This window comes from Mustela nigripes, chromosome 8 (assembly GCF_022355385.1).
Source record: "Mustela nigripes isolate SB6536 chromosome 8, MUSNIG.SB6536, whole genome shotgun sequence".
Classification (NCBI taxonomy): domain Eukaryota; kingdom Metazoa; phylum Chordata; class Mammalia; order Carnivora; family Mustelidae; genus Mustela; species Mustela nigripes.
This window is the reverse complement of record NC_081564.1, coordinates 22674321-22686573: the sequence shown is the minus strand read 5'-3', so window position 1 is coordinate 22686573 and position 12253 is coordinate 22674321. Positions and strand designations below refer to the sequence as shown.

The 12253-nt window shown below is 52.9% G+C and overlaps 1 protein-coding gene across 2 annotated transcripts in view; it reads left to right on the top strand.

Annotated features, from left to right (window-relative positions):
- TBC1D10A (TBC1 domain family member 10A) overlaps positions 1-9932 on the top strand; it is a 31536-nt gene extending 21604 nt beyond the window's left edge. Inside the window, exons 3-9 of one of the 2 annotated variants that reach the window (XM_059408812.1) lie at positions 2577-2684; positions 6304-6410; positions 7093-7207; positions 7287-7352; positions 8052-8241; positions 8351-8505; positions 9067-9932. In XM_059408812.1, the coding sequence (XP_059264795.1) occupies positions 2577-2684; positions 6304-6410; positions 7093-7207; positions 7287-7352; positions 8052-8241; positions 8351-8505; positions 9067-9558 (1233 nt within the window). In that variant the 3' untranslated portion in view covers positions 9559-9932. The remainder of the gene's footprint in view (positions 1-2576; positions 2685-6303; positions 6411-7092; positions 7208-7286; positions 7353-8051; positions 8242-8350; positions 8506-9066) is intronic. The other variant, XM_059408813.1, reaches the window with a different exon arrangement.
- The last annotated feature ends 2321 nt before the right edge of the window (positions 9933-12253 follow it).

Here is a 12253-nt window from a genome sequence, read left to right as displayed (position 1 = left end):
AAGTGCTCCCCCTACCCAGTAGGGGCCACCACAGGAGACTGTACCCTATCCTACTGAGAGGCCCTAGCCCTCTGCTCTCCATTCTTGCTACCTCAGCTATGGTCACCCTAGGAGCTTTTCCTGCCTGCCTTAACAGGCTTAGGCTCTCCCCGTGGTCAGGAAGTCATGGCACAGGAGGGACAAATCCTGCTTCAGGAAGTGGGTCCAGACCCAACACTTCTAGACTTATCCTGAGTCCCCAGGAGGGAACTTTATGGAGGAAAGGTTCTGGCTGGAACGCTATCTTGGAAGCCCTGTAGAGCTCTGCTTAAACAGTGGCCAAGGCCTCCCAGAGTTCAGCAGGCAGGGTGTGGCCTCACTCAGCTGTCAATCAGAGAATGATAATCCTTTGTGCTTTCTGTTTGCTGAAAACTTTCTCTGGCTTTATCTTTTCTGATCCCCACCATTGCCTCCTCTCTAAGGCAGGCAGGTGGCGCTTGCCATTCCTGTACTAAGGAGGATTCCAGAGGCCAGAGTGGGAAAAGCTGGCTGTACTCCTGGTTCTTCATCCCCGCCTCCCCGGCCCTGGCCTCTGTGAAGGCAGGGCGTCTTTGAAAACCTTAAAGGACTGAAGGTATTCCTGGGCTCCCTTGGGGCAGGCCAACTATGACAGGGGACTGTGATGATGTGGGGGTCTGGCTCAGGTCAGGCTAAACTTGGCCCTGAAGAAAGCCTAAAGGACCTATGGCTCTAGGTCATACTATATCCCTTTACCAGAGTCTTCTCAGACCAACTGGCCTCCTTAAGGAAACCCTTATTCCATAGCAGCAGGAAACTATTCCCAGAGTCTGGGGCAGTTCTCTTCCACTCCCTTTCTCGCCCCCTCCTCGTCCCACCTCCTCACCCCCTTGAGTGAGGGGCAGTCCAGAAGCTTGAGCTTAGCTCCTATGACCAGCCACTCTGCTCTTCCCCCACTCCCTCCAGACTGTCTGCCTATCTCCTTCCTGGTTCTTGACACTCTCTGACCCTTGGAAAGTTTTCTCTTGTTTGTGCTGGTCATCAGGAAGGCTAGGCCTTCTGTGCTCCTCTGAGAGATTCCAATGGGACTGTTTGAGGGGGTTTCCAGGTGAGGGGAAGTTAGGTGTGAGCCGGAGCCCCTGGGGCTTCTGTGTCAGGCATTTTCCTGGGATGGAGGGGTGGAGAGGAAGGTGTTTGTTGAACACAGACTGTGTGTCAGGCTCCCTGCTAGGCATTTTCTCACCTTTCTAATAGGATCCTAGGTATTGCCATTCTGTTCTTAACTATTTATGCAAATTGATTGGCTCAAGGTCAGCACATGCATTTGCTCTTCCCACTGCCCTTAGCTCCCATCTTCATCCCAGGCCAGGCTGCTTAGTGCAGGGACTGAAGGGACTGTCATTGGCCAGTACCCGTACCTCCATCCTATAGGAGTGGTGCCTCTGCTTTTGCCCTCACCCTCCTTGACCATTGGCCTTGAGGTCAAGGAGGACGATCAAGGCAGCTGCCTCAGTCTCATTCTGTCCCAAAGCCCAGGTGGAGCTCACCTCTTGTCTAGCTCTGAGAGTCCAGTGGAGTGCAAAGTGTATGGGGCTGGATCCCTCTAGCCTGTGTGGTATAGGAGGTCACGGGTTCCTGATGGTGTGATCTAACATTTTTCCACTCTATGTTTCAGTTTTCCCATATGTAAAAGACATGATGATTTTCCAAATTGGATTTTGATGGTAGAAGCCTTTTTTTTTTTTAAGACAGCAAGGATAAGAATTGAGCCCTAAGCTCTAGGTCATGAGCTACCTCAAACACTTTCTTCTTCTCCTCTCCCAGTCTGTGAGTGGTAGGAAAGACCTGTGCCATTGTAGCAAGAGTTGGAATCAGGACTCACATCCAGTCCAGCACAGTCCCTGTGCTGGTGACTGTGGGAGCTCAAGATCAAGGAGAGCAGAAGAGAGGATTCATGACCAAAACAAAGAGGGAGCCATTCTGATCAGCTCCCATCTTCCTTCTGAGTTCTGCTGAGTTCTCTCCCCTCTAGGTGGGTTGTATCCTGCCACATGGCTATTTAAACAAGCACCCCCATAGAAATGCCTAGACCATGTCTCTGGGTCAGGGTCATCTCAAAAGCTACCCACCCTGCAACTACAGCTGTGCCCCACACCATGCAGATCTCTCCCTAGTGATGTCCCATGGGGCTTCTCCAGCTTGGAGGAACATTTTGCTTCATTTCCATTTTGATTCAGAAAATGGTCATAGGGATTCAGAATTATGTAGTAGACCTCAGGAATATCTGTTTCATCACTGGGTCAGGGGACAGGGAGACTGACAACACCTGGTAGCAGCATATCTAATTATAGTCATTATTCCCCTTGCCCCCTGGTATCCTGGGCTCTGCATTGTAGCAGTAGTAGCAAAAGGAGGGAAGTCTTTTTTTCTCCCCCCTTTTCTTTTCCTGGTGTGCTAATTGAAGGCCCACCAAACACCAAGAGAAGAGTGGGGCTGGCACACAGCCTCTGGAGGTGTTGCCTTAGTGGATGTAAGAGCACAGTCTTTTTTTTTTTTTTTTTTTTTTTTTTAACTTTTAGATCCGTCTCCGGTGCCAGAAGGGCATCCCACCTTCTCTGCGGGGCCGTGCCTGGCAGTACCTGTCAGGAGGCAAGGTGAAGCTACAGCAGAACCCTGGAAAGTTTGATGTGAGTAGCCCTTCTTTCATCTTACCCTCCCTCCCGCATCTCTTGAAGTCCTTCACATGGCAGCAATCCTCCAGGTACTTACTTAGACCTCAGCAGTATGAGCCGATTAGTGAGCCCACCCGTCAAATACTCCACTGACCAGGCCTGTCCAACCTGTAACTCCTGGGGGCTCTGCCCATCTGAAGCTCCAGCGCTGAACAGGCTTTAGTGGGTTGGACCGATTTTCCATCCTCCATTCCATCTCTTTCTCTTGTCAACCACCCAGTTTTGTTTTCTTGGGCTCAGCAGACTACCTCCAAGCTCTTGGTCATCAGGAGGGGACCCTCAGACCACTCCCCTGACTGCCTTGGGCTCTGTGCTCTGAGCCTTTGAAGGACTGCCCTCAGGGTCATAGAACCCTCAGTAACTCTTGGCCTCCCATCCTCAACTCTTTTCTCCTGCCTCATCCAAGCTGGCCAGACATAGTTCACCCATGCTGCTAGTGAGGTTGTCAGGCTTAGGGGTGGATGAGTCAAACCAGTATCCTTTAGGATTAGAAACCAATCAGTGACCAGAGAGGATATCCTCTGCAGGCATGCCTTTCCCTCTCTGCCCATTGCCCCTTGCCCCATGGCTGCCGGAGTAAGAATACTCCTCCTTTCATGGGACTTCTTAGGGTCTACCTGGGCTGGGCAGCAGTTCCAGCATGTACCCCTGTGAGAGGCACTTGGCTCCCCTGGGGTTGCCCTTGCTTACCCACCAGACCTGGCCCCAGGCATCAGGGTTTCTCATAAGTTCTTAGGACTGGTGAGCGGCAGTGAGACAGAACTGCCAGCTACCAGCTCTCTGTTGACATAGTTCATGCTTTGGCAAACACTCCTGTTTTGCCAAACCTGTTCCTTGAGAAGAGTGGGTGGGGCGGGGAAGCCCGAGTTTCTGCTGTTGACCCGAAGAGTGTGAGAATCATTTGCTAGCAGCATTTGGCCATGGGGCTGCAGTGTTTGGTGGAGTGTGGTTGGAAGCAGCTTTGGGAATCAGGGTGATTGGACTGTCCCACAGAGCAGCAATACCAGACCTCTTGACTCCAGTCTCTTCTTCCGTCTCTTTCATTCCAGGAGGCTGCATCCTGGGTGGAGGGAGAGGTTCGGTTGGGAACCTCTCCCCAAATCTGTGGTTTACCTCTGGCTGCTAGAGCACAGGCATGGGAGCCAAGAGCTTTGTCAGCATGGCCAGACTCCTGGTTCCATAGTTAGCAAATGTGAGCACATCCCATAGTAGCAGGGCACAGAGCTGTGTGTGCATTTTGTGTGTGGGGAGTAATGTATCTGCAGAGAAACCAGCCACCTTTGTGAAATCATGAGGGTTTCTTGTGGGAGAAGGTAGATTTGCCAAGAAAGGGCTTCTGGATCCTCTGAAGCCAAGTGGTGGGTCCCCAAGGCAGTCCTGGGGGCTGGAGCAATGGTTTCGAGCACACCTAGAAGGACTTTGCCTGTGGATGACATGGAGGAAGTGAGCAAGGATGAGAAGCTCCCTCTGGCTGCTGTGGACATGACAGTGTCCCCACACCCACAGTGTGGGTACAGTAACAGACTGTTGGCAGCAGTACCTATTCCTGAATTCCCTGGAAGTCCCCCAGTCTTGGCTGTCAAGGAAGGTTCTGCAGCCTCTTATGGCTCATGGCTCTGTCTTCTCCCATCCTTGCTACTTCTTCCTCCCTCATTGGGCAGGGCAAGACCTCTGTCCTTTTCTTACCTGGTTTTCTTCTTGGCTTCACCTCATGATGGTGTGAGTGCCTTCAGGCTCTCTTGGAGGCTTCAGTATCTGCATCAGCTGCCAGCGGCCCACACCTGCTTTTGATCCCCAGAGCGTTTACTTGCCACAGGCCCTTTGCTGTACCTCTTCCTTTCTCAGCCACCCATATATCATTAAGTGCCTTGGGCTGCTGAGGTACCAGGTGAGCACATCCTAGGAACTGACTTCTTGGGTGCTCAGGTCCCTACCTTACCAGAGCCCTCTGGAGAATTTGTGGGGTCTTCCTCCCCTTTCTGAAAAAAACAATCCTGCATTGTACTCAGACAATATCCAGCCCTCTGTTTGACTTGGGAGATTCATAGGCTACACACAAGCCCCATTTTGAGAATATGTGGGGCTCTAGAGGTTGTACACCCACTTCTTCAGCTGTGTGCCTGATCAAAAGCCCTCTAAAGGCACCTGGTCCTTTTCTCCAACCTCCAGCCTTGAACAGTCTTATCAGATTTTTAGTCCAATACTTACTCTCTTGTGTCAAGTTACCTGACATCTTTAGTTGAATGTTGGGACACACCTACTGAGGGGACACAAGATATAAAGGGGCTTTTATGAAGACACCTGCCAGTCAAGGCCAGGGCCTGGGTCTGTACCCATGGGTGTATTTGCTGAGAATCTGGCTGTCATCCCAGGGGCCTTCCCTAATACTGCATGAGCCCTGCAGGCAACGTGTACATGGTCTGCTTCCCTGTTCAGCCCTCTGGGTTTCCTTTTTATTGATTTTTTTTCTTTCTATTTTTATGATTTTTTAAAAAAGATTTATTTGTTGATTTTATAGAGAGAGTGAGAGAGACCACAAGTATGTATGAGTGGAGGGAGAGGCAGAGGAGAAGGAGACAAGCAAACTCCCCGCTGAGCAGGAAAACTGATGTGGGGCTTGATCCCAGGACCCTGAGATCATGACCTGAGCCAAAATCAAGAGTCAGATGCTTAACCAACTGAGCCACCCAAACACCCTGATTTTTCCTTTTTATTTTTAAGTTGGGGTATTTACAGAGAGTGAAATGCATAGACCTTAAGTGTGCAGTTCAGTGAATTCTGACAAATAATACATATTCACATAACAACAAGCAAATCATGATACAGAACATTTCAAAAGATGGGGAAATGATTTTTCTTTGTGTAATGCTTTGTTTTTAAATGGTATTCATGTTAAAATGTTCACAGAAGTTTGAAGAGAGTAAAACTTTGTCAAAACCCCAGTACCCAGAGATGGCTCTGAGTTTAATGTTTGACAAATGTCACATCCTTCCAGATAGCACTCATGCAGATCCCTCTCCTTCTCTCTCTTTCATACACACACACACACACACATGCACACTCCTTCCTGAATAGGTGATGCCACTTGCACAGGGAGACAGAAAGCAGAGGAACTGGGATCAATGGCTCTGAGTCAGCCTGGCTTCCAGGCCCAGCACCACCATTTTTCTAATCATGAGGACTTGGACAAGTGACTTTTCTTTGATTCTCAGTTTCCTCATCTGTGAACAGTGTAATGATAGGGCTTTTCTTTGAGGTTGAGAAGAGTCAGTGAGGCCTGTGGGTGGCTCAGAGAAGTGCCAAAAGTGGTAGCTATTGCGTTGATAGTAGCCTTCCAGCTTAAGGACCTGAGATATTTGAGTGAGTCCTGAATAAATTGCCCAGAGGTTATTTCCAGCTACAGCTATGACAGACATTCTTGAGCTTCCTGACTTGTCTTCAGGAAGGCCTAGTTCATGATGGGATTGGGTGGGCATTGCCCCTGGCAGAGGGTTCCTCCAATACCTGGGACAGTTGTATCTTCCCAGCAGCCATCACTGACTCCTCTAATACATGCTCTTGATCTTGCTTCTAGGAGCTGGACATGTCCCCTGGGGACCCCAAGTGGCTGGACGTGATTGAACGTGATCTGCACCGACAGTTCCCTTTCCATGAGATGTTTGTGTCCCGGGGAGGCCATGGGTAAGCAGACTGGATCTTATGGGCTGGAGGTGGTTCTGGGCCCTGTTCCTCAGGGCACAGAGGAAGTAAAATGAGTTTGGGTGTATCTCAGGGACCCAGAAGCTGGGAGCCCCAGACTCCACTGTTATTTCCTTTGGTTTGAATCAGGTGGGTCTCTCCTTAGCTCCTTCTCTTACCTTTAGGGCAACTTTCATTTATGCCCAAAGTGCTAGAGCTTGCCTGGTCTTCTTTTGGAAACAGGTTTTGATGAGGAGAAAGAGTGTTAGAGATAACTGGGTAGGCAGAGGGTATGGAGAAGGGGAAGGATAGGCAGCCAGAGGACGAAGACAGATACCCGGGACAAAGCTGTCTGGCTAAGGAGACATAGCTGTTGAATGAGAGGCCCACACTTCCAGACCTGACACACCCTTACCTTGTATCTGGCATCCTGCCTGGTTCTGCCTCCGCTTTCTCTGCTGCTCTGCCTCTGCTCTCACCTGTCATATGGGGCGGGGCAGGGCTGGGGAGGTGCCCTCCCTGTCTCCTGCTCTGGTCCTGTGAGAATCTGTGTGCTGTAGTGGGAGACTGACCCTTTGCTGACTACAGTCAGGTTCCCGGGGAGGTCAAGTTCTGAAACAAGTCTGACCTGATAGGGGCGGCAGAGTTATACCTATCTTTCCTGCCCCACTTGGCCCTTCTACAGCCAGCAGGACCTTTTCCGTGTGCTGAAGGCCTATACCCTTTACCGACCCGAGGAGGGATACTGCCAGGCCCAGGCGCCCATTGCCGCTGTTCTACTCATGCACATGCCTGCTGAGGTACCACCAGGCCCTGGACGGGTGAGTGGGTGGGCAGGGAGTACCCAGCAGCAAGGCCTCATGCCTCTCTTGCCCACAGCAAGCCTTCTGGTGCCTGGTGCAGATCTGTGAGAAGTACCTGCCTGGCTACTACAGTGAGAAACTGGTAAGTGTTTCCTGGGTCCAGAGCAGGCCTGGAACCTGACCTCTGTGGCCTCTCTAGACCTTCTCTCCACAGCCACTGTTGCCCTAGCTTAAAGTCTTCCCAGACTTCTGTTGCTTTCAAGGCTGAAGACCCAAGGCCTTTCAAGGTCAGGTCTTCTAGGCTCCAGAGTTACTGGTTCCACCCCGGCCTCTATCTCTGCTTCTAGCTGTCTGGATGGTTTTTAGGGTCTCAGTTCCTCCAGAGCACCAAGTTCCTCCCTGCCTCAGCCTTGGCATAGGTTTAAACCTCTACTCCCTTCATTCCTGTAATAACCCCTCCTTTCCTTCAGCTTTAAGCCCTCAGGGAGCTTTTTGTGACCCTGCAGGTGGGACCTCTGGCACATGCTGATCCAGCATTCCTGGTTCTGCCATACTCTGGGCACTTAGCCACCTCCCTCACCAATGCCTATCCTGCCCCCAGTCTCTTTGCTCCTGTGATTCATCTGTCTGCTCCTTTCCACTACATGCTCTGTGAGGTGGACCAGCTAGGTCTGTTTTGCTCTTCAGTGTATCCCAGCCCCAACACAAGGTTGGCTCCCGGCAGGCAGTTGCTGCCTGAGGGCTGAATGAATGCCTGCCTGGTACTGGGAACCAGAGCGTAGTCTGGCATGCCTGCTTCTAGCCTACAGTCCTGGCCCCATAGCTTCACTGTGTCCCCCAGGAGGCAATCCAACTGGATGGGGAGATCCTCTTCTCACTGCTGCAGAAGGTGTCACCTGTGGCCCACAAACACCTCAGCCGGCAGAAGATCGACCCGCTGCTATACATGACAGAGTGGTTCATGTGTGCCTTTGCCCGCACCTTGCCCTGGAGCTCTGTGCTGCGCGTCTGGGATATGTTCTTCTGTGAAGGTACTGGGTTAGGCTTGTGGGGGACCCCCCTGCCTCTAACCCAGCCCACAGGGAGCCTCTATTTTCAGAGAAATTCCTTACAGGCCCTTTTACCATCCCCCCAATGCAGGAGTCAAGATCATCTTCCGGGTGGGGCTGGTGCTGCTGAAACATGCGTTGGGCTCCCCAGAAAAGCTCAAAGCCTGTCAGGGCCAGTACGAGACTATCGAGCAACTGCGGAGCCTCAGCCCCAAGATCATGCAGGAGGCCTTCCTGGTCCAGGAGGTGCGGCCTACACCCTCCCATCACCCTGGGTGGGAGTGGGAGATGTGGGGGCCCTTTAGAAGCAGCCTTGTAACTTTGGCCGAAGGTGGGTTATTGGTGCCAGGCCTGGTACTCAGCAGCTCAGGATGGTGTGGGTAGACCTTCTCCTCCTGTCTTAGTGAGAAGACAGGGGCACAGGGAGGCCTAGGTTTGCAGGGCCTTCCCTGTTCTGAACCACTTGGGAATTAGAGGAGCTGTGACTCATTACCCTCTCTTCTTCCCTGGTACCACATCCATGGCCTTGGGTTTATTTTCCCTTTTTTCTTTCTTTTGTGGATTTTTGTCTCAGGGGCTGTACTTAGGTGACACATATTTAGGCAAGTAGACTCGAGTTGTGAGCAGCTTTCTCCTCGAGGCAGTGGGTCTCAAGTGCCTGAACTTGTGATCGTCACAGGGACGAGACCCCCATTATTCCTAGGGTCAGCCTTTAGTGACCAGGGCTGTGAGGGAGAACAGGGCCAATTTGGAAGGTAGAGGGGAAGTTTCTTCCTGCTACCCATCTTACTGTCACTACCCACACAGGTGGTAGAGTTGCCGGTGACAGAGCGCCAGATTGAGCGTGAACATCTCATTCAGCTGCGGCGCTGGCAGGAGACCCGGGGTGAGCTGCAGTGCTGCTCCCCACCAAGGCTGCATGGTGCCAAGGCCATCATGGAGGCGGAGCCAGGCCCCCGGCCCACGCTGCAACCTTCACCATCTATCCGCCTGCCCCCAGATGCCCCCCTCCCTGGCTCCAAAGGCAAGCCCAAGCCACCCAAACAGATCCAGAAGGAGAAGGAGCAATGGAAGCAAGCAAAGGCAAGTGGGCAGCTGGATAAGCCCCCAACCTCAGGTCAAGCCAAGGTGGCAGCCGCTGCAGGAGATGCGTGTCCCCCACAGAATGTGCTCCTGAAGGACCCAGCCCCACAGGACTCAGCTCCCCAGGATTCAGCCTGCCACCACTCCCAGGATTCAGTCCACCACCACTCCCAGGAGAGCCTGACATCCCAGGAGAGTGAGGACACCTACTTGTAACCCTGGCAGCTCAGGCCTGTGGGGAAGGGTCTCCACACACCTACACAGCTCACAGACTGACATTCAAGGGCCTGCCTATGCTCTGAGGGCCCAGCTTCCTGGCCCCTGGGCAGCAGAGAGTCTGGCTGGCCCAGCACAGATTCTGCCTGAGCCTTTTTATTTATTTTCTCCAGAGTGGAGTTTGGGCCAGCCCAGCTCAGGCAGGCAGAAGTGAGGGCCAATGGGTGGGGCCTCACTCAGCCTCCTCCTCCTGGGGGGATGCTTCCCAGGCTAGGGTGCTGTTGTGAGGAGAGAGGGTGGGGTAAAGGGTGGGGTGCTCTTTGTGTAAAATAGAAACATGATTTTGTACAGAAATAAACAAGCTTGTGCAGAGAGTTGGTGTGTGGCTAGGGACTGGGAAGGGGAGCCACCCCTGGTGCTCAGCGTCTCTTCTTTCTACCCTACAGAGCCCCCCATCCTGGCCCCCCAGCCCAGCACAAGAGCCTCTCTCAGAAGTACCTTTGTCATAGGCCAGTCTTTGTTTCTGGCCTACACTTTCCCTCATTTCATCCCCTCTGCCCCATGTCCACCAGTCTGCCATGGAGGAGGGTCACTAGAGCCCAGTGCTGGAGCAGAGCAGGGCCTGCTTCCCAGGCCTTGACACCTACCCATCTCTGAGGGGGAGAGGCTTTTTAAGGAGGTCTTTCCAGGGGCTTCCTCCATCAAGGCCCCTTGCCTGGATGCCACATCAAACCCCAGTGAGGTTCTGAATGTTTATTTTGGGTTGAATGCTGTCACCAGGGGTCAGGGACCATGAATGAATGCCCTTACATGCCTAGTCTAAGCCTCCATTGGACACACAGGGATGAGGGAAGAAGTTTGGGTCTTTGATAGAAGGCTGCCTGCTGTTTCCTGAACACTTAGCATGTGCCACGTTGGGCTGGTATGTCACTAGCCGATCAGGTAGGCTCTATTGTCCACATTTTACAGATGAGGAAGCAGGAGATGAGTGAGAAAGATGAAGCTGGTCGATTTGCACCTAAAACCCCTCAGCTAACTCTCCTGACCAGGGTTCCTAGTGACCTGGCAATGCCACTGAGGGCCCAGGCAGGCGCTTCGGTCACAACCTGATGACTGGTGAGGGTGAGGACAGGGTGTCCCTGGGAAAAGCCCCCCCCCCTTCTGCTGAGGAAGCAGCTTTTCCAGTCAAACAATAGCGGCTGTTCCTGGCAGGCTACCAAGCTGGGCTGGGCCATGGTGGGAGGGGGTGGGAGAGGGAGGAGAAGAGCCTCCCTAGGAGTTTTCAGGCATCACAGGGCCTGGGCCTGGAACGTCATGTCCTGATATAGCTGGGGATACTGAGGCCTAGGGAGGTCAAGTGTCATATGAGCCTATCAGGGCAGCTACCCATTTCCTGCCTCCCACCCCTCACCCCTATGGTTTCCCACCTTTCTGTACCTGCCCTGAGAGGCTTTAGGACAGTCCCCTCCCCGCCCAACTCTCCAGGGGCTAGGCCAGGATATGGCAGCCGCAGTGTTCCAGGGATCCCTTGAGCCAGAGAGTCAAGGGCTGGAGGGTGCTGCCCAGCTTCCATCCACCTACAGTAGAGGTTCTTGAGCACGAGGCTTGTGTAGGCCTGTTGGGTCCCCAGTCAGGCCGGAGGGCGGCTTTAATCTGTTTGGTTCAAAGCCTCAGATCTGAAGCCAGAGGATGCTCAAGCCAAAGTCCCCCCAGAGCATGCTGTGTCTGTTCTGCTACAGAGCCAGCCTAAGTGTGTTGATACCTGCTTAGCCTTGGAGTCTTCTTAAATGTGAGGCAGCCAGAGCAGAACCCAGGTCTAATGTTGAAATGACCCCAAGTTAGTCTAATAAGCCTCAGATCTGGGGCATCTGCCAGTGCTGGGGGCCTCCATGGGCATGAAGCAAGTTTACATGTGCTTGCGCTGGGGCCAACTGGGTTCTGCTAATGGCTGCAGCCTTTGGGAGACCTCAGGAGGCTGAAATCTCAGGTTTGAGATCTGAGTATCCAGTGAGCCCCAGATACATGGGCCTGTCCCCTGAAATTTGGGCCTTTGGGCATCCCCGGCCCAAGCACTTAGTCTTGAAGGGTCTCAAGCCATAAGCCTGGCCACCTTCATCCCCTACGTAGCCCACGGTATGTTACTCAAATATAAGTGGCTGGGGTCCTCCCTACCTCTATGATCCTTTTGTGTACTGGACTTCTTCCTCCATAAGGGGAAGAAGGAAGAAAGGACACTTTGTGGGGAGAGAATCAGTCACCAGGGCTGCACAGCCTATCCCTATCCCTCCATACTCCAGAGTTTTCTGGGCAGCACTCTGGACCCAACTGAACCCCGGTTCGTCTCGCTGCCCTTCGGAACTTCAAGGATATCAATCATAAAAGACTGAAGGACAGAAACCATTTCCCATCTCCTTCCTGTTTCCGACCCCAGCGAGGAAGGCGACCTACGGAAAACGCAGAGTCCCGGAGAAGGGGCGCGGCATGGGCGGGGCCTAGAGGACTCAAGCGGGGTGGGATCAGCCTGTGATCCCCGAAGCAATCCTAAAGGGGAGGAGTCATCAGAGGCGGGGCTCAACGGGCTGGAACCTAAGGGGTGAGGCTCCGGCCCTAGGAAGGAGGCGTGGCCACTCTGGATAAGCAGCCCGCCCCTCAGGGCGTGGCTGTCAGGAAACTGGACGCGGCGTGGGGCTGGGAG